The sequence below is a fragment of the Manis pentadactyla genome, chromosome 5, assembly GCF_030020395.1.
Source record: "Manis pentadactyla isolate mManPen7 chromosome 5, mManPen7.hap1, whole genome shotgun sequence".
In the NCBI taxonomy this organism is placed as follows: domain Eukaryota; kingdom Metazoa; phylum Chordata; class Mammalia; order Pholidota; family Manidae; genus Manis; species Manis pentadactyla.
Window position 1 is genome coordinate 154,614,330 of NC_080023.1, and position 26,984 is coordinate 154,641,313.

Consider the following 26,984-nt stretch of genomic DNA (forward strand, 5'->3'; position numbering starts at 1 on the left):
TTTACATCAGATCACACACTTATCCGTGAGTCACCTCTGGCCTTGATCACACTGTTTAATTAAAAACAAATTTCAAAATCTGGACATTTTTCTGTTCAATATTATTTTCACAAGCCAAATGCCATAGTGTCCAGGTCAGAATGGACACCCTGATTCCCCATGGGTGTGCACGAGTCTTAGGAGCAGATACAGGAGCATGGATATTAATTTGTGACATGTGTCTTGTTTGCTAGTGGGTGTGTGGGTCTAGGATGTGTGTACCTTTGTGTTCATGTGGGTATGTGTGTGGCCTGTTTGCTCATGGATGTCTTTATTGGTGTGTGGACAGGTGTCCAGGTGATCTGTGGGCTCCTGGGGGTGTGTACCCAGATGTACAAATGGGCCAGGGATGTCCCCAGCCGGCAAGGATGAAACACTCACCCACATTGTGAGCTGATCATTTGGGGAAATTACCAGCACCATGAAAGTACAATTCAGAATTCCTGGAAAACTCTTAGACTCTAGGGACAAGTTTCTGGACACTGAGATTTAAAGACTCCAGTTGGAGAAATATTCAAGTTTACTTGTCAAATATTTTACTACAAAGGGAAAATGTCCTGCCCTAATTTGACCATGGTGGTGGGTGCACCTATGCCACACAGATCCCCACCAAGGTGGCACCTGGGTACCAATATGATACATTGAGGGGATAAGCCTCCCACCCATCACACCAAGGGTAGACAATGCCCCTCCTACTTCCCTGGTGACCTCCAAGCACAGACCCTGTCCTACCAGGCACACCAACTCCATTTCACTTCCCACTTGTCTTACCATGGCTCTTCTCTCTTAACTCTGTCTTGTCCACTTAGAATCACAGGAGAGACGAATTTTAGAGCTGGAAGGAAGTCACTTTTAGGGCTTCAATATGGGAGTCAGGGAGGAGTCAGGATTTGAACCCAGGTCCCTCAGCCTCATAAAACTGGCTCTTTCAAATTTGGACCTTCCCCTAGCAGCCCCACAGCAAGATGTCACCCTCCCCCTTATGTGGTTGAGGCAGGAGATAGCAGGTCAGTTCTGATTTGTCTATGGGACCAAGCTGGAAGCATGAAGTGTTCTCCAATACCTGTTATGCTGCCCCCACCTAAACACTCATACTCAACACCCAGTCCTAATGTCCCCTACTATCCTGGCACACACACATTCCAGCCCACATGGGAGCCAGGGACCATTTCCCACCACCCTCCCACTCACCTACCACATTCCAAGCTAAAGGGTCCACTTTCAGTCGCCACACTGTGGAGTCTTGGACAGTTATGTCTTGGGTGGTGAAGGTGACAAAAGCAAACCCCCCCAATTTTAAGAGTTTGGAAGCCTCATGTTCCATCTCACCTCAGATCTCTCACCTGGAATGCTATTCCCCCTTCCAACTGACTAATTGCTTCTGGTTGCTGATAGTTCTGTTACTGGGCAATATTCCTCCCCTTTCCCTCCATACCTTTATCAGTCTCAACTACATTACTTGTTTTGGCCAATGGAATGAGGACATAATGCAGACAGAGGATGTAAATGTGCTTGTGCAATTCACTTGTCTTTGAACTCCAGTGACTTACCATGAGAAGCACATGCTCTGAGAGCTGATGCCCCTTCATCCTGGGTTCCAGAAGGAACATAGGCATGAGCCACAGCCCAGAGCAAAGCCACCCAGCCAAGCCCATCTTGTAATAATCAAACTAGTCAACACGCAGCCTCAGGAGCATGAAAATAAATGCTTGTTGCTGTAGCCACTGAGATGAGGGCTGGTTTTTCCCCTAGCATCATTTCCCCTAGCACTAGCTGATTTTTAGCAAGTTCCTTCAGATGAACATCAGCTTCAATGTCTCCTTCTAAGAGAAACCTCCCGTAAACCCCTAGAGCAGATCAGGTCCCCACTGGCCTCGCTACTATTTCCACGTGCCTAACAAATCTGAGTCACACATTTGGTTGTGGGAGCTTCTGCTGAATTCTTCCCCTGTGCATGGGAACCTGTCAGTCTTGCTCTCAGCAAATCAGCTCCTGGCCCCAAGGACCAGCAGAGTAGGTGTGCACTAGAAATTTCTCAGATGAACAGTGAATTGACAGATGGATCGGCAGGTAGATGGATGGGTAGGCAAGGTTGGAATATCTCTGCTTACCTCCTCTCCCCATGTTTCTAGAACCAGCTTTGACTTGTTGTGCGACTTCAGGTGGGCCTCAGTTTCCTCACATGGAGGATTAATTAGAACTGCTTAGTCCAATACCATAACCACTAGCCATGTGTGGCTACTGAGCACTTGATATGCAACTACTGTGAATGAGGAACTGAATTATATTTGTTTAATTTTAATTTAAAATTGATACTCAAGTCAGTTATTGGAAAACTTTAGTACATTTGAAGCAACTTGGGTATGAAAATCTTCTTTCAACTGTAAATTTTATGAAATACAAATATAAATCAAGAATTTCCAATGAAAATTGGCACCTGATGTACTGTGTGTGTAATTACACACAAGATTTCAAAGACTTAGTATGAAAAAAAAAGAATGTAAAACATCTCAATTAATTATGTATTGAAGTGAAAGTATTTTGGATATATTGGGTTAAATAAAATATATTATCAAAATTATTTTCCTATTTTTTTAATGTCTTTTAATGTAGCTACCAGAAAATTTTTAATTACATATGTGGCTCACATTATATTTCTAATGGATAATGCAGGGCCAGGAAGTATCTAAGATGAACAAGAACTCTGAAGTTAGAAAAACCTAGTTTGAATCCAAGCTCAGGCTTTTCATCGCGGTGTGACTTTAGAGAAGTCATTTTCCCCCTCTGAGCCCCACTCTCTGTACCCGTTAAATGGAGATAATCGTGTCTACCACACTGATGTATGGTAAGGATCCACTGAGGAAATGTATGCACAACACTTGCCAGAGAGCCAGTGCTCTCCAAATGTAATCATTATGGTTGTCACTGATTTTCTAGCCAATGCAAGAAGTAAGGAGTTGTAAACATGGCAAATGCACATCCACGTAGCACATTACAGCTTCCAAAAGAATGTTCCACAAAGCATGCTCCAAGTGCTCTCCTTCCTGCAGGACAGAGGCCAGGGCTCATTACGATGATTTTAAAATAGGTCCACAGATTCTTTGACATTCCTTTCTCCAAGAGATGAAGCCTAATTCCCTTCTCCTTGAGTGTACTCTCACTCTAATGAAAAAAGCAGAAGGAACAGAATATGACATCCAAGACCAGGATATTAAAGGCACTGTGGATTCCTCTTGGCTCTCTTCTGTGCCACTCCCTCTGGGGGAAGCCAGCTGCCTTTTCATGAGCAACCTCAAGCGGTCCTATGGTTAGGCCCACGTGGTGAGGAACTGGGCCTCCTGCCAACACCCATATGTGTGAGCAGTATTGGAAATGGATCCTCCAGCCCCAGCCCCAGTCAAGCCTTCAGATGAGTGCAGCTCTACCTAACATCTTGACTGTGACCTCATGAAAGACCCTGAGACAAGAACAACCCAGCTCAGCCCCACTCAAATTCCTCACCCACAGAACCTGAAAAATAATAAACATGCATTGTTTTAAGCTGTTAAATTTTAGAGTGATTTGTTACAATTAGGTAACTGAAACACTCTCTTTTCAGCCCTGTGGTTAAAGGCCTGCTCTTCTCCAGAAAAAAAAGGGGCCCAGTCCTGGGTCTGATCCATCTTGAGACTACGGGGACGACTGCAGGATCCAAAAGCCAAGGCATGAACCACAGAGACTGGGCCAGGCCGACAATGTGCCCACAGGCTGTTTATTCATCCAAAAGACAAAGAGAAAAACCAGATGCCCCAAAGTGGTGGAGCCGAAGGGAGAAATGAACAGAAAGGCTCCTCCTCTTTCTCTTGCCATGGACCCCAGGAACTCCAGCTTCAGATGGGGCCTCTGAGGGTGGTTTAGGGGCCTCTAGGAGGCCTGGCAGTTGTTGGGTAGGGTCAGAATCCTCACAGAGGCAGGTCCTAGGCTTGGAATGGCTTCTGTGTACACAAAATATCTCTCTGCAAAGGCACTGGTGGGGGGATATGGGATAGCAGGGAGGCTATCCCATCCTAGGCAGGATCCACTGTGTCCTAAGTCTGGGTCCTGGTCCCCAAGACTATCCCAGCCTCCCTCACGGGCTGGGTCTCTGCACCCTTTTTCCTTTCCTCTTCCTTCCCCCAGCCCAGCGGTGAGCAGGCAGTCAGTGGAGGGCCAGGTCAGGCCATGTGGTGGACACCGCCTCTTCAGAGCTAGTGCATCTGGTGACCCCTAAGCCAAAAGCCCCAGGCGGGTGACTTTGGCTGAGAGGAAGGAGTGGATGATGAAGACCATGGTTTTGGGGCACGAATGCAGGTCCAGCTGCTGCAGGGTGGATGGAGAGAAGGGTCAGGAGCCCCATCCAGCCTGGCCTCCAGAAGAGTGTAGCCCCACCCCCTCCACTCACAATCTCTCCTTCAGCGCCCCCGAAGTCCAGGAAAAGGAGACTGGCACCATCATCCGAGGACATCTGCAGCTTCTCAAAGGGCTGGCGGAGCAGTACAGCTCGGGCCACACCTGACTCAGCTGCCCACAGTGTGAAGCCCTTGTCAATGTGCACAGAGAGGCTGCAGGGACGGCCATTCCATGTGCAGGCTGTGGGACAGGCAATGTGGACACAGGTACAGCCGGCACCTCTGAGACCACAAGCCCCACCTCCAACCCCACCGGCAACTCCAAAAGTGGAGCTTGAAGGCCTCCAGGGATGGGAGGCTCACTGTCTGTCATGCCATCTCTACATCTACCCTCATAGCCACCCCCACCTTAAAATACATAAAGATGGCCCCTCACAGAAACAACACTCACTTCTAGTGCCACTTCCAGCAACACCAAAAGTGGAAAGAGGGAGCTTAAACTCTGACATGGACAGGAGGTCCACTTCCTAAAGATATCAGCAGACTTACCAGTGGCTCTTGGAGACCTTGCAGACCTGTACAATTGCCCAGTTAAATATGAATTTCAGATAAACAATGGATAATTTGGACTTACTTATACTAAAGAAGTATTTGTTGTTTATCTGAAATTCAAATTTAAGTGGTATCCTATATTTTATCTGGCAACCCTACTCAGTGTGCCACCTCACACATCCTCCACCAGTGGAATCACAAAGCTGGGGCAAGAAAACCCAGGGGAAAAGTCTCACCACCTACCAGGACACCTGCTCATCCGGAATACAGGGCCCAAACCCCACTTTCTATCCCCCTCCAGAAGCTCCCTAAAGAAGGAAGCTCGAGTGCCCCTGAGGATGAGCAGCTAGTTACCAGAGAAGCACCACCAGGTCCACCCAGCCCACCTGTGGACACCTCCTGCACACCCTCAGCAGCTCGGTGACAGCCGTCCACCAGTTGGCGGGTCCAAGCAGCCAACTCCTGCGGTGACTCCACGCTGAACAGGTGAGTGTCCACACCGTGACGTGTGCCCGTGCGCAGGGCAAAAGAGAGCTCTGCATCGTAGGGCACCAAGCCCTTGGAGGGGCCAGAGTGCACTAGCCTGGGGATGGGGCAGAAGGCTACGCATGAGGACTCAGGCAATGGGGAAACAATTCTAGACCAAGGGGGCAGTGACCTGGGAAGGGCCCCTGTGACTCCTTTACCACCTAATGAGGGGACAGGACTTACAGATGGGCATTCATTGACTCACAGCAGACCATCTCCTCCACCTCCCCCTTGCTCCCGCAGCTTCAGCCTTAGGTGTCTTCAAACACAACATGCACACTCCTGCTTCAGCATCTTTGCACATGCTGTACCCTCTGCCAAGTACACTCTTCCCTGATTATCTGCATTGCTCACTCCCTCACTTCCTTCAGATCTTTGCTCAAATGTCATCTCTTTTGAGAAGCCTTCCCTAACCTCCCTATCTAAAACAGGAGCCATCACCAACTGGCTTTACTTTTCATCATGGCATTATAAAAATTATAATACCAGAAATTATACCTGTTCATTATTTCAGTTGGTTTTTTATTATCTTTTTCACTAGATCATCTAGGGTACAAATTTTTATCTAATTTGTTCACTACTGTATTCTCAGCAACTAAAACAATGGCTAGCGTATAGGAAGTGCATAATAAACATTTATGGCCTGAAATAATGACTCACTTGATTAGGTAGGCAATCCATGACCTGCTTATCCCTGGTAGCTAGCAGGTCCTGACACATGGGCCAGAGCCCAGCTCATAAGCGAAGAGACACGGGGCTACCTTGGCTTGCTTGACTGCCACTTGCTGTGTAAGCTCACTGCCCACCTCTGGGCAGCAGACTCAGGCTTCTGGCCCTTAGCGCTCTCGTTCCTCACTCTATACACTCGTTGCCTCAGTTCCCCCTTGGAACTGAGGCTGACACCCAGTCTCCCATTCTCCAGCCCTGAGCTACAAACCCACAAGTCCTCAGATTCCTACCCAAACTCCCTATCTGTCCCCCACACGACTTGACACAGCATCTTGCTCCAGCCTCCTCTCTTTGCACTCCCACTGCCCTGGCAGAAGCTCCAAACCTTGCATTCATCTATTCGTCCTGGACACCTCCCTCACCCTCCCCATCTGGCAAGCATTAAGCCTGGTTAAATTTACCACCCGTGTGTTTTCCAATGCAAATGCAGCCTTTCTTCTCCATCTGCTGCCTCCACCCGCCTCCACCCTCTCTCTTGTGTGACTACAGCAGCCTCCCAGCTTCCACTCTGCTCCTCCAGTGCATTTTCCACATGGCAGCCTTAGGGATTATTTTTAAAAACAAGCTGAGTCACCTTACTTCCAAGCTAAAACCCTTCAACTCTGCCACAACTTAGGATACAACTTAGGATACTAGCACTTCTTAACCAGGCAATAGAGGGTCTCCAAGATCAAGCCCTGCCAACACTCTGTCTTATTTCTCTCCATTTCCTGCAGAGATTCTACATACTGGTTTTAGCACACTCCTAGTTCCATGAACATGCCATGGCCCTCATGTCTCTGTACCTTTGACCATGCTGCTCTCTCCATATGAGAAGCTTTTCCACTCTTCCTTAAATACTAAAGTTCTACTTGTCCGTCAAGGCCCAGCTCAGTATCACCTCCTGCCTGAAGCTTTCCCCAACCAGGCCAGGAAGAAAGAAGTTGTCCACACAACTCTGTACTGGAAGCTGTCCCTGGGCCAGTCTCTCCCACTAGACTGGGTGCTCCCTGAGGGTAGACCATTGGGATCAGCTCCCTGTCCCCCAAACCAGGCAACACAGGTTGGTCACAGTAGATGCCAATGTATGAGTGACTGGTGGGACCTCATGTCCTGTTCCAAGCCCCCATTTTACAGATGAGGAAATCAGCAGACAGGGAAGAGACTTGCTTCAGGTCAACTAGGGAATAACTCAGGGCAGAATGGGGCTGGAGTTCTCCACTTCTGAGGTCCATCCAGAGCATCACCCCACAAGCTCTGAGCGAGACACACACCCCTGCCTGTCAGTACCTGGTGGCAATGAGCGGGGCAGTACGGGCTGGCTGGCTCAAGGCCTCACGGGTCTGGGGGAGACAGCAGTAGAGGAGCAGTTCCTTTTCAGTCAGCAGGGCCAGGGTGGGTACCATGCCCCCACTGGGCAGCTGCAGGGGGCAAGGCAGCAGTGAGGAGGAGCAGGGAGAGGAGAAGTCAGAGGGCCAAGGTGGGGTGTCATGGGAATGGGGTCAGCTCCAAGGAAGGGGAAAAGAGGGAAGGATAGATCCCAGCCCAACAGGCACCTGCTCAGTCAGCCAGCCGATTTGCTTGATGTCCTGGCTCCCAGCTGTGCTGGTGGCTGCCAGCAGTGCCTGCAGCTCGTCCTTGACCCAGGGCACCAGAGTGTTGATCTGGGCTTGGATGGCAGCTGCCCACAACCTTGCACTAGCCTCATCCTTGGCCCTCAGGAAGAGGGTATCTTGGCCATCTGCCGAACAGATCTCCAAATACCTGCAGGCACAAATTGGGAGAGAGGAGGGCCTGTCCACCGGACTGCAGCTGCCCGGCCCTGAAACTGGCCCAAGAAATCCCATCTACCACAAAACCAGGAGAAACCACTAGGGAATGTCCATAAGAAAATCAGGAGTGGCACCCACTGCTGGGGCTCCAGCCACAGCTACTAGAGGCTCATGGGGTCTAGGGAAGAGATTATCTCACACACACACACACACACACACACACACACACAGGCATACACATACAAATAAGCCCATACTCAAACATGTGTGACAGGGGCCCAAATTATCACTACGTGAGGATTGATTGTCTTGCTCATTTCTCCTGGTTTCTAAGCAGAAGGATTCTCTTACTGGGCTGGCTCCCAGCTTCTCTTTTCTGGTGCAGCACCGAAGTAATACACTAATTAGAAGGAAAAACACAAAAACTGAAGAGGCTTGACTAGCCCAAGTTGTCTATGGAAGAAGAGCTCAGAGGAATGGAACAGGGAAAAGGAAGAAAGACAAAAAGCCATGTGAGCAAGTGTGGGGAAGGGGTTTCAGGGAGGTGACAGGGACAAGATTTTTAAATGTTTTATGGGGCACTAAAGATTCACTCTCCTTTGGCTTTTCTGTAACAAATGAAGTGGGTCAGAAATTGGAGAATGGCTCACACAACACCCATTCCAACCCCCTTTACCTCTGCCTTTTTCTACTGCAGAGCTAGAAAGCAAAACACTTGAACCCCCACCCTTCCCTGAGGCTAGAGCTGGCCATGTGACCTAGCTCTGACCCAAGAGACACAGATAAAAGTCTGTAGGGAGGACGGCCCTTCCCAAAGGAAAGGTAAAGCTTTCCCAGATGTGGTAGTTAATCTCCAAAAATGGCCTCCACCACCAAATCAATCCCTCCCTGAACATACATTCCACTTCTCTCATCAAGAGATGAAAATTTATTTCTCCTTCCCTGGACCTTGTGACTTGGTTTGACAAACAAAATGTGGCAGAAGTGAGATTCCGGCATTCCCAAGACACCATGAAAACCAGCTACCCTAAGAGAAAGATTAAGCTAGCCACATACAAAGGCCACATGGAAACAGGCATCCTTAGCCAGCCGCTAGTTGCTCCACCCATACCAGCTAAGGTAGCAGACTGGGAGAGGAAGCAGTTATTCTGGACTTACAGCCCAGCAGATACCACATCGAGCAGGAATGGCTGGCTAAGCCAGCCGAGATTATAGAATTGTGAGAAATAATAAACTCTTTTCTTCTAAGCTACTAAGTTTTAGGATGGTTTGTTATGCAGTAGAACAGAATACCAGGGGAAAAGTTCCTTTGCCTTCTGCCTGCTTCCTGTTTGGAATGTGGACACATGCTTGGAGGTGCAGCCACCATCCTGCCACCAAGAAGATACAGATGATGAGTTTGGATGCCTGATTCCTTAAGGGCATTCTTGATCAGCTACTGCTGCCCCAATAGCTGACCTTGGACTTCTGTATAAACATGTGGAAAAATAAACCCATCATTTATTTAAGCCATTGCTTATTGGGATTTCTGATACTTGCAACCTAATGTAATCCTAACACTAAGTAAAAGTTTGAAATATTTTTCATTATATTTTGGTCATCAGATTATGTTTCATTAACCGGGAGATGGTGCTTATATGGAACCCCCATTATATTCAATTTTTACACATCTAGTTACATATGTACATATAGTCAAGCACATGTACAAACAGGTATATATGCATGAATATTAACAAAAAAACACACAAACACATATGCACAAATCTACACCCCTACCCAGGCAAATGTTTACATATACACAAAAACACTTGTATTTACATGCGGTCTACACATGCAAACCCATAGAAATACCTGGACAAACATGCTCCGGGTAGTATCTGGGAACAGGCTGGAAATCATGATTAACCCAAGGCTCTCGGAGTCTCAGGGAGGATTAATACCACTTCACCCTCACCCAACACAAAGACCCCTTCAAGTGGGCACCTACAAGTGATCTGTCAATTACCAGTTCATGCCTCATGGGAGCAGGCTGGGCTACAACATCAAATAGGATCAGGAGACCTGGATGCTGAACATTAATCAGCCCTTCAGGCCACTGTTAAGCATTTGCCTGGCATTGAACCTAGCTGTAACTAGGACCAACAGCACAAACCTTTTGCTCCCACACCCAATATGTATACTACCCCCAATCCTGCATATCCTATTTGATCAACATATGCTCCTTTCAACCACCACCATCACTCAGGCACCTGCAGCTTCTAAAGCAGAGAGGGCTGCCTGGAATGAGGCAAGTTCCAGCCCTTCCTGGCTGCATGATCTTGGGGCAGGTTACTTCCTCTCTCTGTCCTCATCTATAAAATGGGGCTGAAGCAATAGGACCTTGCTCATAGGATTGCTGTGAGAGTTAAAGGAAATTGTGCAATGTTGGCTGGTATCAATCTTATCATCAGTGAACTGTTAAGGGCTGCTCAGATGTGTAGGATGATAACCTTCTATGGCCCTGACACAAACGTTACCAGACGTCTCAGAATCTCAGCAGAGTCGGAAGAGACTTAAAGGGATCACTGAGTCCAACAACATCATTTCACAATGAAGGAATCTAAAGGTCAGTGAGAAAAGGGACTAGTTTAAGGAGAACCAAGACTAGAATCCAGGGCTCCTCCGCAGACCAAGTGCCTCCTCAGATGTGAACTGCCCAGAAGACGAAGAGAGAAGCAAAGCATATCATCATCTCCATAACTTCACTCTTGCATCGATTCAACAGACATTTCTGAGGCCCCACTCTGTCAGGTACTGTGCGCATCATTTGCAACACAGTGCTTCCACCACCTAACACCAGGGCATGTCTCTCTGAGTTGCCCCCACCCTAGGCTTACCTGGGCTCCGGATCAGTGGGGGTGCACCTCCTTGAGACATATGCCATCTTCAAGGACACATGTTTGGCATCGCTGAGGTCACGGAGTGGGGGGCCAGATGACGAAGGCTGCCGCTGCTGAAGGGGTGAGGCAGGAGGCAAGTCCCAGCCAACTGAGGTCCCGCCGGTAGAGTTCTTGAAATATGGTGAGACCTCCTTCATGTACTTGACTGGTCAGGGGACAGGTCAGCAGTTACCACTGTGACATGGACTCCCATGTAGCACACATTACAAGTGTCACTAATTCATTAAGAGTTTAATTTATGTCCAGTATCATTATGCTCCTCTAGACTAAAGTCTGACAGGGTGGTGTGGTAGAAAATACTGGATGCATGCCAACATCCATTCTCTCACTTTCCTCTGGTTTACAGACACATGGCCAACCCAAAAGAAAGACTACAATTTCCAGCCTCCTTTGCAGCTAGTATGGCCATGTGACTAAGTTCTAACCAAGTAAGTAGAAGTGTTTGGACCTTCAGGATGGCTGCTTAAGGTAATGGACAACAGCTGCAGCAAGGCAGTGAAAGAGCACGAGACAGGAGTCAGGAGATGTGACTGCTCTGCCACTGTCACATTGTTTTCCTCTATCTCTTCAGTCTTCTTATCTGCAAAGAGGAGGGGTTGAATGAGATAGTCCTATGGTACAGGCTGCTAATTGTCCTCCAATACAGTGACAGCCTCCCAGATTAAAACTTCATTTTCCAGGCTCCTGAACCCTCGTGACCAAGCCTGACCAATAGGATGAGAGCAGAAGGGATGTGTACAGCTATCAAGTTTTGCCCATTAACCCAGAGAGCACACCCTTTCCTTCCTCTTCTTTACCCCTGACAGGGTTAAGCTGCCTGGAACACAGGTGGGCCACCATCTTGACCATTAAGACATGAGCCACATTCTAAATAAGGCTGACCAACAGAACAGAAATAAACAGATGCTGCCACTTTGAAGATGCCGTTTCAAACTTGGACTGTTACCTAAGGAAGGAAGGAGCTTTTGTTATATTTAAGCCACAGTATTTTATGGATCTCTTGTTGTAGCAGCATAGTTTGTACTCTAACCAATATAGGTGCCCAGGGGCCCTCGTAGCTCTCACCAACTATCACTCAGTGAGTGATATCATTATTCTTTTATATTATACAACTTCTAAATAGCATTGTCCAACAAAGTTTTCTGTGATTATTAAATGCTATACACACACACACACACACACACACACACACACACATATACATATATACACTGTCCAATACAGTAGCCACTAGCCAAATGAGGCTACTGGGCACTTGAAATGTGACTAGTACAAATGAGGAACTGAATTTTTTAATTTTATTTAATTTTAATTAATTTAAAAGTCTCTTGGAGCTAATGTGCCATATTGGACAATACAGTTCTAGAATAACAGCCCAGACATACTTAGATGCCCAACTGACCCATAAAGTCATGTTCTGATATGTGATCCTGCCCTCCTGGCTATGCCAGCTGGATCAAGGGTGAACACCTGACCTGAAAAGGTTATGCAAATTGAGACCAGGAGAGATCCTAGATGGGTGTCTTGAACAAATTTGAATGCTACGGGGGCAACCACTTTCTGCTGAGGGGACAAAAGAAGAGGAGGAAGCTGGTTGGCAGAGACAGAATGGTGGACATGCTCAGTGAAAGACAGAGGGAAAGCCCTACCAGGCACCTGCATATGTCCCAGTTTCTGATACTCATCCCTTTACAAAGTCGGGCTGCCATCCCAAAAGGAGTCATGGTATTTGCAGCCAAAAGACTCTTGATTGGCACCAAGATCCCGTGCCTTTCTAGAAAAGGAAGATCTCACTAACCGTGGCAGTTAGAACTGAAGAACCACGTGATGACAAACGGAAGTTGATCTTAGAGCAGTGACAGTCACTTTTTGACCACAGAGGATGAGGAGGCCCTAAATTCAGTTGATCTGAAAAGAGTTTGGTGGGAGCAGAAACTCAGAGACTCCAAGTCAGTTTTCTTGAGCACCTACTATGTGCCAGGTACTTGACTAGCCTGAGGTAGGACTGGGATGGTAAACATATGACACTTGTGCTACCGTGTATTTATCCCTTGCCCTTATGCTTGGAAGACATCATGAATCATTCATAATGTTCTATGGCAGCCATTACCAATCAATTAAGCCTGACTGGTTAACTAAATACTTTTGTCATTCTTGCTATAACAATTAGATGAATTTGGCTGCAAATAATAGAATAATGATAATAGTGCCTTACGTAATAAAGATATTTCTGATTTCCTACAACAAGAAGTCTAGAGGAAGGCAATTTCAGGATTCGCTCAGCGGCTCAGTGACACTGGATTCAGGGTAGACCTCTCTGCCATTCTCTTGGCCTTCCTCTGGGGGTCACAAGATGGGTGCTACAGCTTAAAGCAATCATTCCTTACATAACAAAACCCAAAGCAGGAAGGGAAGACAGGCAGATAAAAAGGGCTGTCTCTTCACACCTCCCTTTTATCAAAGAGGTAAAGATTTCCACGAAGTCTTGTATTTCACTGGCCTGACTGGGCTGTACAGAAGGCCCTTAGTACATGGTTTGGGAACAGGCACTCTTGAATTTGATTGCAGCTCCAGTACTGTCCAGCTCTGTGACCACGGACAAGGTAATTCACCTCTCTGGGCCTCAGTCTGCTAGTCAGTAAAAGAGGTATAACAACATCTACCTCAGAGAGATGTCAGGATCAAACAGGATGATGTAAAACACACGGCACAGGTTAGGATTCAAGAAATATGAGTTTCTTACCAATATGCCATTCCTGCCTGCAGTTCTTAGAACTCTGTTGTGACTTTGTATGTTGGGGTTCCTCTCCAACTAGGGATGGGAGCTCCTAGAGGACAGAAGCCCAGCTTGATTTGAACCCAAAGTCAGGGTTCTGTGAATGGAGAGATGAACGCCAGGCAAGAGAGCTTCATTCAGCAGGAGGGAAAAGGTACCACAGCCTTAGGTCCTGGCTCAGCTCAGACATTACCCCCCTTCCCACATGCCCACTCTGGATCCACCACACTCATCATTTTGCAGTCCCCTAGACCCCTTTTCCTTGTGTGTCTGTGTCTCCGACCAGCCTGGGAGTACTAGGAGGGCAGGGGGGCCTTGCCTGATTCATCTCTGAGTCCCCAGAATCGAGCAGGGATTTCCTATGCTACATGCTTAGCAAATGAACATTTGTCAACTTTGAAGCCCGAGAAACTGCTGGAGTCCTCACTCACCCAGGCCATCCTGGAACTGGGTCCTCCTTCTCCTTTCCCACAGGAACATGCTATAAATGGACAGCACACCGGCTGGTGCCCAAAACGGGGTTTGGATTTCACAAACCAATTGGCCTGTCCCAGAGTGGGGGAAGGGTTCTGGGGGCCCCAGAGTATGGCCATAAATAGCCTAGCTCTGAGGCTTCCTCTCTGCTCTGATTTCTGCATGAGTCACCTGACCAGGCAGGGTGGGGCTGCCCAAAGGCAGTGGCCTGGAGAGCTGAGGGCACCATGGCCCCTGTGGCCAGCATTCTTGAGACTCCAAGGAGAGACCAGCTGGTGTCCACCCTCTCCCCAGCCAAACCCCTGGCCTAGGAGCCTGGTAACACAGTGATACATGGACCCTTCCTTCTCAGGGAAGCTAAGACAGACAAAGACAGAGGACACCCTGCCCCTTCAGAGTTCCCAGTTCCCAGGGACTTCCAGCTCTGCCAAGGAGAGAAGCCAGGACCTGGCTCTTGCCCCAGGAAGCCAGGGAACAGATTTCACTAAAACACTAAGAACAGAGACAGGGCAGGACCTTTCACCTGGCACAGTACAATGGGAAGAAACATACGTGGTGTGGAGAGGCGATACATCTGTTTAAGCGTAGCAGAGTACACTCAGTACTCATCCCAGGGTCCAATCAGCATTTGTGACTGAATATCCTGGCTTTGAGTCTTGGCTGAAGTGTGTCCTCTAAGCTTAAATGTTCCTTGTCTGTTCAGTGGGTGGTCACTTACTTGCCCCTGCCTGAAATTATATGACCTACCCATTTGTTTACTAGGCTATGGCTTCTGTCTTCCAACCAAAATGTCAGTTCTGTGAGGGCAGTGACCTGTTTTCTTATTCACTAGGGTATCCCCAGCATTTAGAATAGTACCTGACATATGCCAGGTAATCGGTAAGTAAGAAATTTGTTAAATGAATGAATAGTGACTGGCTTGGAGAGAAGACACTGAATGTGGGCTCTAGAGTGAGCCAATCTTGGGTTTAACTTCTTTGCTCTGCAACCCTGGACAAGTGGCTTGATTTCTCTATTTCCTCACCTTTATAATGGAATTAAAATATATCTGCCTCCCAGAGTATTGAGATTCATATCAATTAACAAGTTGTAAACTGTTAAGCACTTTGCCCTGCCTGGCTATAAAATGAGTCTTCAATGAACCATCAGATGGTTATTATTTCTGCTGCTGTTCTTATTGTGACAATATAAGGGGATGAGCACAGGATGCAGTGACAGACAGATTTCAATCCAGGCCCTGTCACTTGCTATCTGGCCTTGGTGAGTCTCAAGATCTATCTGGGCCTCAGTTTCCCTGCCTACATAATGGGAAGTGATACCAACTTTGTAAGACATTGTGAGGATTCAAGTCCAGGCTGCCCACTCGTCCACCCAGAATGGTATGGAGAGGACATGGAATTCCAGTGGGCTCTGGAAGGATGACCTTTAAGGTCCTGCTGGTCCAGCAAGGTTGGAATATAAATAGTTCCCAGGTCCTGGCAGGACCTGAAGCAGGGCTGACCAACAGAGCCTGAGTTACCACACTCTGGGCATAAAATCTCACCTTACCACACCCTTGTGCAGTATAAGTGGCACCACCTCTCAGTATCCTAAAGGCATGTGAATGCTTTAACCTAACAATTACACTTGCAGGAACCCCGTCAAATGAATGCTCACAAGCACACAGAGGAGTCACAGCACCACTGTCTTTGGTGCAAGAGGCTGGGTACAACTTGAACGCCCATGAGTAAAGGCTACTAAATATAAAATATGAGTTCACTGACTGGCAGACCACTCAGTCTTATTCATGGCTGTATCCCTGGGTCCTACAAGTCCTGGCACAGAGCAGGTTTTCTGTGTTTGTTAAATGAATGTATGAATCCCCATAATGGGATATTATGCAATCATTAAAAAAAATGAGACAAAGCCACATTAAGTGAGTTGGAAATAGGTCCTCAACTTGTTAAATGATAAAAACATAACAGAAAACTTCCTTGAGGTGTGTGAAAACATCAACAGTGGTTACTCTGTGAGAAGACAATTGCTTTCACTCTCCTGGGTTGTTGTTGTTGTTTTTTAAGCATATATTAGTTTTTACACTTTTTCAAAATCCAATTTGGTTTTCAAAAACATACTATATACCACCACATTCCAAACCATCTAAGCCAGGATTCACAGATAAAGCCCCCGTCAGCTCCAGAAGCAGAGTTTCAGAAATGAGAAAAAGAAGCACTTAAGTGCCTACTACACCAAGCACATGCTCAACTTTAACACATCTTTTAACTAATCACAACAGTCCAGTGACATGGGTCAGTGTCTGTCCTTAACAGCTGAATAAGTTGAACGAACTGAGTCTCACAGGGTGACATGACTCACAGTGCAGTATAAATACTTAAGAACATGGGGTTTTGTATTTTTTTGTTTTGGAGGGTTTCTTTGTGTGTTTTTTTTAATAGGAGAAAAAGAAATAAAGTTTAATTACATACATACAGGGAAGCCATACACATGGGTTCCAAAGACAGAGAGAATGAGGTAAATATGTCATCCTGAACCAAGGAGAAGGGGGTAGAGGCCGCAGACTTCAAAGGAAAAGGGAAGCAACTCACAGAAGTATGAAAAGAGTAAATGTTTGATCATCAAATATTCCCTGGGCCACACAGGAACAATGAGGGGGTGCAAAGAGGAATTTTGACCAGACTTAGCCATATCCTTCTGGGTCTACCACACCTCGTTTACATTAAAATATAGCTATCTAAAGTGATAACTCTCTTCTTGGAGCATGCCCTCTATCTAAATTTTTTTTTTGCAGTTGGGGGATGGGAGGTCAAAGTTTCTTTCAGAGTCTTTTGGTCCTTGATTAAGAACATAGGTTTTTGCTTCTGACAGATCTGGGCTCACATTCCATCACTGCCACTAAGTGACCTTGGGCAAGTAACTCCACCCTTCTGGGTTTCAGTGTTCTCATCTACACAGTGGGTGATTAATGTACCTAATTCACAGGGGTAGTTCTGAGGATTCAGTGAGATAGCATATGGAGGGCACTTAGCACAGTGCCTAGCACACTGTAGATACTTCATAAACAGCAGATACCACCAGTACTATTATTATCATTATCATCATTATTATTTCCTCCACCACCATCAGCAGCAGCCAGTCTCACACATCTTAGCAATGCCAAAACCTGCCTCCAGAGCCCCAGAGCCATTTTAATCAAGATCTGGGGAACAGGCCAGGGCTGGATTAAGCCAAATTTTGTCTATGGGGAGTCGCATGGCTCAAAGCCGTGTGTGTGTGTGTGTGTGTGTGTATCCCCAAATAAATGATTCCTTGAGAACAGTAATTAGAACAGGTCTTTGCAGCCATGGGAGGACTGAATGGGGGCTCCATCCACGACTGTTCCAGGACAGGGGACCCTTAGGAGCCACAGATGAACAGCAGCACACAGCTAAGTCAAGTACGTGGCCTCAGATTAGCTGCATCCATTAATAACATCCCACTTTTGATAGTGGTGATATATTGAGCCAAATTTCAGGCAGATCACCTGGCAGTGCCCATCTCCCAAGGGAGGGGCCAGCAGACGCCTGACCTTGCAGTTCTGAGGATTCATAATGGAAACCCTCAGAATTCAGTCAGGCCTAATCTTAAATATTTAGGAAAGTCAATTGCAATTTACAAGGTTAAAGGTAAAGTAGAAAGGGTCAGAGATGTATCCTAGTGATCATTCCCCACTCACCAAGATCTAATGTGTGGTGGGCTCAGTGCCAGGCCTGGGGCTCTGAAACAAACTACATGATTCCTGCCCTCAAAGACCTTTGAATTTACTGGAGTAAACAATTATGTTGCTGCTTAATTGATGATGAAAAAGGTTGACATTTATTGAATGCTTACAATGTGAAAGACATTATGCACCACTTCAAATGCATTGTCTCATGGCAAATAAAATAAATGAATACCTACTATGAGTACTGGCTTCAGCATGTTATATGCATTATTTTTTAATCTTGCAATGAATTATGCAAGGTAGGTATTACCCATGGCTGAGGCAACAGTGGCCTCTGCAACTAGATAGACCTCAGTTTGAATTCTAAGTCAGTCAATTTATTAGTTGTACGACTTTATTCTCAATAAATCTTGGTGAACTTGTCTGTAAAATGGGGGCTATAGTAATTCCCTGTAACCCTATGCTGCCTTCTATCATGCTCATTTATGGATATGCCACTCCATGCCTGATCTTTTAAAAGCCTGATCTTTATGTGGGATGTACCTTGCCTACTTTGTACAAAGTACTAAAATTGACTTAATTTTACTATCCTTTAGTATTATTTTTTAATGTATCACAGCCACACTGGGGATAAAGCTAGAGGAAGCATTTGGCTGTCTGTCCCTTTTCCCCCAGGCCTAGTCTCCAAGGGCCCAGGCTGGCCCTGGCTCCAGTTCTGTGCACACAATGGGCCTCTCTAAGCAGCACACAGAGGCATGTTGGCTGCCAGCTTGTGTCCAGATCCTCGTCACAAACACATCCCTGTGGCTGAAAACAGGCTCAAGGCTTTTGTGCAAACCCCTGACCTAGCAGAAGAAAAGGTTCAGAAGGCAGCTGGGGATGGGGAGGCCCAGCTGAGCCCCTGACTTAGGCCAGGAAAATGGGGCTGTGGCTGGCACCCACAGTTTGTCTGTGATATCTGTCCTTCTAGGATGTTCTCAGGAGGCTCTATATCCATTGAGCCCCAGGCCTCAGGAAAGATGCCCAGCTGCCCTGCCAAGCTCACATCCAAAGGACAGGCCACCTTTCTATGGCCCCTTGGAGGTGGCCCCAGGAGTGGAATGGGGGCAGGTAAATCCTGAACAATGTGGCCAGTGATTAGGTCAAGGAGGAACTAGATCTGAAGAGGCTTCCCAGGGGCCCTGGCTCGACACTAGGGCAGCTTCCAGGTCCTTACCTTCTCCATAAACCTCCCCAGATCTCAAGGACTAGCCACATCCCAGCATCCCAGCTCCCTTACAATCTCAGGCTTCTCAAGTCACCCCTGCAATTCGAAAATTCTTGAACCTACTGCTTGCCCCCACCCATTTGCTGTGTTCGATGGAAGAATTACATCCTTCTACAAGCCTGGGCCAAGAAACCACTCCTAAGGGACTTGAACTAAGAAAAATCGGGAAAAAACTGACAAGAAAGCCACAACCTCCAGACTCTTCTTCTTATTCCAAGACTGCTTAGCCCAAACCACCACCATCTCCCTCCTATTCATGGCCCTAGCCTCCTCTTTACCATCCTCCATCTACTTCTGCCTCCCTCCAAACCCAGCTGATGCTGCTAAAGCCCAGAGCTAAGCATGCACCTGCTGAACACTCCTGCTGAACCCCTTTTAATGGCTCTCCATTTCTCTCTGGAGGAGGTCCAAATTCCTTTACCCTGACATTCAAGGCCCTACAGGATCTGTCAGTCTGGATAGCCTCCTCTTTCTCCACTCCCTTCCTCACACCCTAAACTCAGAGAAAGCTGCATTCATTTCCGGGCAATTCTCCAGGCAAGTGATTTCACCCCTCTATGGGTTAGCTCACACAGCTACTCGCCAGAAATGCCCTTCCTTCACCTCACACCCACATGTGCTCATCGCTCATAAACTGCCAGTACCCCCTCCTCCAGGAAGTCTTTCCTGACCACCCTGAAAGAAGTGACCACTGCCTCCACGGATCCTGAAGAGACACTATCTCAGCACCTATGACCCCCTGGTGATCTGGTAGGTTGAGGCAGCTGTCTCCCCTATTAGACTCAGAGTCCCCTTGAACCACTGCATTGAGCAGTATAAAGGGAGGGAGAGAGGAGCAAACAGAAGGCAGCTCTCATCCAAATGGGAGAAACAATACAGGTGGGTTATAAACAACTTTATGCCAATAAATTTGACAACTTAGATAAACTGGACAGATTCCTTGAAAGAAACCAACATAAACTACCAGAATACATTCAAGAAAAAAGCAGGTCCTCTAAATTACCCTTAAAGACACTAAAAGTGCAGTTAAAATCTTTCTATAAAACCTGGTTTCTCTGGTGAATGGTACCAGACATTTGAATAGGAAATAATACCAATTCCATATAAATGCGATGGGACAGGAGGGAAGTTCCTAATATCTGCTGAGTGCCCACTGTGAACCACATCCTATTCTAGGCAACAGACAGGCCAGGCTCCACCCAGAGGCCTGAGACAGGGCTTGCCAAAGGAAGATCATACCCTATGAAGCCTCAGAGAACATAAGCACTGGAGACCCTCAGTTCTGGGATGGTGCACAGGTTACCTCTCTTTCCCACTGTATCAGTGGTAATCAGTTCTAGCTCCTTTCTGCTGAGCCCAGACAAGACTTCCCAAGCCTTCCAAATACGGGACTCCCAGTTACCACCAAGGAAGCTGACACTCAAAATGAAAGCTATTGGTCATCTCTGGCCTAGTCTACTCCCAACCAATATGGAAACCAAGGCCTAGAGAAGGCAAGGGTCTTAGGGCCAGAGACTTGTCACAGAGCAGACGGGCTTTTAGAACCTGACTTTTAAATAGTCTGTATCAGAGAGATAGCATTTACATTTTGTCTCCCCCACAGGCTGGTGAGCTCCTACAGGGGAAGCCCTGGGTCTGGTTTAGCTTCTGACCCAATGTTCAGCACACCAGGTACATGGTAGGTATCTGTACATGTTTCTTGGTTTAGAGAGGAAAAAATGGAGTACATGAGTTAGATGGATGGCTCGGGTATTAGCTCATAAAGCCAGGAGATGTTTCAAGCTTCTAACACTCAGAGATGCTCCTTTCTCAGAATGACCCACACTGAGAACCAAAATGGAGACATTCTCAGCCTAAAGGTGAAGGGAAAAGGGGAGTATCAGTGTGGATTAGAAATGTGCATACAGCAGAAATTTTACCACCTATAGATTAAGCTTTTAAACAGCAAAAACAAAAAGAGCTGTTCTCATCAACCAAAAAATGACAATTAGATTAGTTTCCACTCTTTCAAACTGCATGACTGGTTATAAATATCAAAGTAATAAGGCATGGGGGGATGGTCTCTTATATCCATGTCATTTATGTGGTGATCTTGTTATTTAACCTTACTGTTAAAATATGACTGATATACTTAAGCTTTTAGGGACTAATACTGCAGAGCTGGCTTTTGTAAAGGATATTTTAGAAATGCACCAGTGGCATTTAATAGATATAAAATGTAAAAATAAGACTGAGAGAGAACTGAGGTTGGGGACCCTAAGAAAGCCCAAGATCCCCCAGGGACCCAGAGCCTGTTTGCTTCTATGGCCTCTGGGAAACCCCTTTGGGGACATAAAGACAACCTAGCAGGATCTGAGGCTGGGACTCAGCTCAGCAGCTTTGCTGGCCATGGCATTCTCAATCAGCCCCCGCCACCTCCCTGTGCCTGTTCTGGGCCATAAGCCAAACACATTCCTCAGGCCCCCATGGCTTCCGGAACTTGGAGTTTGAGGAAAGGGCTGAGCAAAGCAGAAACCTCCTACAACAGATGACAAAAGGCAGATAGGGCACAACCAGAACAGGAGGTCTGTTACAACCAATGGGTAAACAGAGGCCCAGAGAAGGCAAAGATGTCATCCAACACCACACAGTCAGGGGATAGTGGAGGGAAACCAAGGCTCCCCCTCAAAACTTTTCTCTGATCCTTGCTGGAAGCTTTATGCTGCATACGTAAAGGCCCAGTCCACTCCCAAAAGCGGATGGGTCTCAGGATTTTAGGGTCCTTGAATGCTAGAAGAAACGAGTTGAGAGCTCTCCAGGTTCCTCAGGAAAGAATCTTAAATAATCTTAGCTCCCCTTTTCCCAATCCCTGTTCTCCTTCTCTGATTCACTCACTAGGTGGCAGAGCCTTTCAGGTACCTTTTGTCTGTTCACACAACCAAACAAAGCAGAAGTTAATCCCTGTTTTATAGATGAAGAAACAAAGGCTAAGAGAAATGAAGTGACTTGTCCAAGGCCACAGAGCTAGTGAGTGGGAGAGGGGAAGCGAAAACCAGGTCTGTCTGGCTCTGCACCTGCTCCCACCTCACCACCCAATGGCATCTCAAGACAGGTCCCAAGTTCTGTTTGTTTTTAACCCTGCCCACCTCCCAGCCCCCACTGCATGAAGCCTGGGGGAGGCAGGGAGGAACTGCACACCCTTGGGGTCATGAGTGCTCACCTTCCAGCACCACCTCTTGGCCTGTCTTCTTCAGGATCTGGACTGCCTCATCATGGGTGGCCGAGGAAAGGTCTTCTCCATTCACAGACAGGATGGCATCCCCCACAAAGAGGGCCTCTGTCTGGTCAGCTGCCAGGCCCTTGAAGATCTTGGAAATAAGAATAGGCATCTTGTTCTCCCGGCCCCCTGCACAGGCACAGAAAGAGAAAGAAACTGAGGCACATACTCCAATGCTGGGGCACAATTATTTCTGAAGGTCTCCCATGGTGCCTTGCTATCGCTATGGCCCCAAAGGATCTCTCTGGCAATCAGAAAGTTTACGATCTAGGACCCAGACTGGAAATCAAGGCCAATAACATCCAGAGATTTCAGAAGTCTATCTGAATTGAATCTCAGATGCAAAAAAAAAAAAAAGGTAATACCTTTTACAGAATTGCTTTATTGCTAAACTCTTGAATGTCCTTTTACAGTAAGAAATAGTAATAATGGATCACATTAGTTCCATGTACCAAGTGCCAAGCACTGTGCTAAATGCTTTCACTGTTGTCTCACTCATCTTTAAAACACCCCCAATCACACAGGCATGCTCAATTTCCTATCAGGAAAACTCAAGTATGGAGAAAAGCCCCTTGCCCAAGGTCATCCAGCTAGTTAGTGGCAAAGTCAGTATTTGAACCGAGGTCTCCTGGCTCCAGAACCAACACTTTTAACGCTATGGTAGACTACACGTCAGTCCTTCAGATATCACACTTGTCCAAGGCCACAGAGCTAGTGAGTGGGAGAGGGGAAGCGTATTTAAGAGTATTTAAGATGAGGAACTAGCGGCTGAGAGAAGGAGGTCATTTTTCCAAGGTCACACAACAAAGTGATGACAGAGGTAGGACTGGGACACCTCTCCTGACTCTCACACAGGCCTAAAAATTTGCCCACTGCACTGCACAGAGCTTGAGGCCTAGGAAAGGAAAAGGTTTCTATTTATATCTGCTGTCCTCCACCTGAAACTAGGGACTTCAGGTCGGTTTGAAGCTATGGTCATTCCAGGCTGCCTCAGGCTGAGCTAGACCCTAGGGGGAGGTTACCATGGCAACAGGAGCCCAGTCTCTATCCATGAAGAAGTGAATGGAACTAGTGCTTCCCCTGATACCTCCTAAAAGTATCTTTACCCACCACCTGAAAGTATGGAGCTGGGGAGTAACTTTATGTGACTGTGAAAAGTCCCTGCCCCTCTCCAAGTCTCAGTTCGTCCATCTGTAAATGGGAACTCTATACGAACTAAGTTATTTCCTGTTTTGACACACTGCATGTACAATTTTTGGATTGATCTGTTGCCTTATTCCATTCTGGAATTTAGGGGCAAAACTAGTGCCTAACTCCTTGGCTTCTCCATTCCCCCTTTTAGACTCCTGTGGTTGGCTGCCTGGGTATTTGCCCTTCCACAAGCACCAACTCCCTGGCACGTTTTCTTGTGGCCTAATAATGGAGGTTCAAATCCCAGCTCTGCCACTCACTGACTGTGTGAGCCTGGGAAAACTGTCTTACATTTCTGAGTCTCAGTTTCTTCACCTGCAAAATTATGCTCCCTACTTTTTACCACTTGTTGCCAGGATGAAATGAACTGTGAAACCTAAAGTACTGGGCACAGCATCCGGCACACAGTGGTAGCTGGATCATCACCATCCCCACCCCCTCACCCAGAGGGTCTGGAGACACCAGTGAACAGAAACGCAGCACCAGGGAGAGAAAACAATGCACATTCAGGGTGATACAAGGACTGACACCCTTTCCCAAGGCAGATGACACTCTGCTGGGGACTGGGAACCTGAAAGGCAGATGGGTAGGAATGGTGAACCCATCAGTTTTTCCTCTCATCTAAAAGCAGTAATTAATCAGGCACCTACTAATGTGGGGCAGCGTGAGTACTTTAGATTCTTGGTATAGAAACATCACAACTGTATCGTTAGCCTCACTACACAGTTGAGTAAACTGAGGCCCAGAGATGGGAAGTGACTTGACTTAGTTCACACACTGATCCTGGACTCAAACACAGTCTGGCTGCCCCTTAAAGAAAGCTGTCAGTATTGGGGGCTGAGAGTTCTCAGAGAGGAGCAGCAACTCTATGTCCATCCTCTCAAATCTGTGCAAGGTGGAGATGGTCAGATCAGGAAACAGGTCCAGCAGTCAGGGCTCACCGCCAGTATACATAGCCTCAGATTTCTAGGTCCTTTCTGGATCACTGTGAGGCTAGACTGTGCCTCCACTCAGGTCTCCGATCCACCCCTGTGCTCCGGACTCTAGATTTACCCCTTCCTCAACCTTGGTTGTGTCTCAGGGACCTCCCCCTCCCTGCCCGAGTGGCTCTCAGGCCTCAATCCCCTTTCTCCACCTTTTGCTCTCCTGGGGACCTCTTGTCCTCGATGTCCATGCAACCCAAGAGGGAACCCCTCAGAGATCTCTATGCCTCCACACAGAACTCCCCACCCACCTGCCCTTGGTGTGCCCCCAACCCTTTCCTCCTGTACCTTCAGACTGAGACCTCGATGGCCGAAACACCCCCGACCTTGGTGCTCCGAGTACCCTCGGTTCCCTCAGTTCCCTAAGCCCCCAACAGAAGTCCTCTAAGTCCACGTCCTTGGTCCGCTGCCAGCCTCCGCTGCGCCCTCGGCGGCCCCACAAGACACCACCACCCCGTGCCCTCGGTGCCCCCGCGCCCACCTTTTATGCTGATGCCCAGCCCGCCGGCGTCGGCCTTGCGCACGGTCACGCGGCGCCGCTGGAGCAGCAGCGCCTCCGGCAGCTGCGGGAGCGCCGCGCCCGGCTCCGCGGCGCCGTTGAGCTGCGCGGGCTCCGGCTCCCGGAGGGCGCCGGGCTCCGAGCCGGGCTCGCCGTCGGCGGGGCTCACTGTCAGAGCGTCCTCCGCCAGACTAAGCAGCACCCGCTGCCACCGCTCGCCGCCGGGCCCCGAGCCCGCCCCGGCGCGCAGTTCCAGCAGCCCAGTGCGTGGGGCGCGCCTGCCTGACGCCATCTTCGCCTCCGAGCCCCCGGGCTGCCGCGCTCGCCCGGCCTCGCAGTGGCTGGCCGGCTCCGACCGAGCACCCCGGGCAGAGGGTAGGCGGGGGCCGGGTTGGGCCAGTCGCCACCCCACCTCGGCCCTGGGGGTGGAGTCTTGGGGCGGGGCTTGTGGGTGTGGCTAACGGGGAGGGGCGGGACCACAGGCCGCATGCGGGAGGCCGGGGTGGGACCGGGGCCCCGACCCCGGAGCCAGGATGGAGTGTAGGACTTGCGGGTGGCGTCGTAAAAGGGTCAGGTTGGGCCAGGAGTTAAGACAGGAGCCGGAGAGGTGCGGGTGCAGGACGGGCCCTAAAGCAGACGTGGTTTCGTGTCAGGGGCGAGACCCCGGGACCCTGAAGGAGAGACGGTGCTCTGGGCGTGGCCGTCGAGGGCCTAGACCATAGCTCACGAACTTAAGGAGAAAAAGAGATAACCATAGCCGCTGGCGTGAGGCTTTGGACGTCGGGGTGGAGCCTCGTCTGACGGAGCGCTGAACTGCAGAGACGGGGCTTGAGTTTGAAGAGACAGCTACCGAGCCGCAAGGGTCTCGGCAGGTGGGGTTGCGAGTGGAAGAGGTTTAGCTGGAGCTCCTTTCACACTGTGGGGCCGGAAACTTTTATCTGTAGGCGTGGCTTCGTGTGGGGCGTGGCTTCTAAGGCTGGCAGGCCAGCCTACTGGAATGAGCGCCTCGCTGGCCCTGTTTAGGACTTGGGAACCGGCTGGACACAGTACCCGCTTCGAAACTGGAAGGGAATTTAAGAAATTAACCCTCTGTTCTGTTCACAGCTGAATACAGAAAAGCATGAAATTCCACAAAGACTTGGCAGAAGAACCAGAATTCCTGATGTGAGGGGGGAGGAATGGAACTTGGTACTCTGGGTCTGAGCTTCTGAAGACCAGATTTATGATCCCTGCTCACTCTGTTAGCTTCTCAATTTCCTCACCTGTGAAATGGGGGTCATAGTAATCCCTACCTCCCAGGGTTTGTGCCAGGATTAAATCAATATGAAAATGCATTGTTTAGCAGCAGCAGGCTCACGGACTCCAAGAAGGGACTACAGGATTCAAAGGGAAGGGGTTGGAGAGGGTGGGGGGAAAGGGAGGGAGAAGGGGATTAAGGGGCATTTGATTAGCACACATAATATAGGTAGGTCACGGGGAAGGCAATACTGCACGGAGAAGACAAGTAGTGACTATAGCATCTTAACTATGCTCATGGACAGTGACTGCAATGGGGTGTGGGGGGGCTTGATAATATGGGTGAATGTAGTAACTGCAGTGTTGCTCATGTGAAACCTTCGTAAGATTGTATATCAATGATATCTTAATAAAAAAAATAAAAGAAAAAGAAAATGCATTGTTTTGCTCCCCAGCATCTCCACCAGAAAAAAAAAAACACTGTAAACTGTGAGTCTCTGTAATCAATATAATCACTTTTATTTATTGAATTACTATTGACCAGGCCTAGCTCTGAGCATTTGCATGTGTTATCTAAACTTTACAGTAGCCTCGTGGAGTAGCTACAGTTAAAAACAGTCCCATTATACAGAAGGGAAAGCTTGGAATTAGAAGGTCTAATTGGCCCAAGTCACACATTTTTTAGTAGGACAGAGCT

The 26,984-nt window shown here is 48.0% G+C and overlaps 1 protein-coding gene and 1 long non-coding RNA gene across 2 annotated transcripts; one reads left to right on the forward strand and one right to left on the reverse strand.

The window, feature by feature from the left end:
• Window positions 1–3,763: 3,763 nt before the first annotated feature.
• Window positions 3,764–25,454, reverse strand: SNTA1 (syntrophin alpha 1). Its single transcript, XM_036902544.2, has 8 exons — window positions 25,034–25,454; window positions 22,322–22,507; window positions 10,843–11,050; window positions 7,751–7,958; window positions 7,485–7,615; window positions 5,345–5,541; window positions 4,460–4,647; window positions 3,764–4,377 (listed from the first exon to the last, which is right to left on the reverse strand). Exons 1-8 carry the CDS (start codon window positions 25,341–25,343, stop codon window positions 4,285–4,287), a joined length of 1,521 nt encoding a protein of 506 aa, XP_036758439.1. The 5' UTR covers window positions 25,344–25,454; the 3' UTR covers window positions 3,764–4,284.
• On the forward strand, window positions 25,290–26,465 carry LOC118920952 (uncharacterized). The gene is made up of 3 exons (XR_005028121.2): window positions 25,290–25,426; window positions 25,705–25,923; window positions 26,156–26,465. It is a non-coding gene; the product is annotated as an uncharacterized LOC118920952 (long non-coding RNA).
• Window positions 26,466–26,984: the final 519 nt, after the last annotated feature.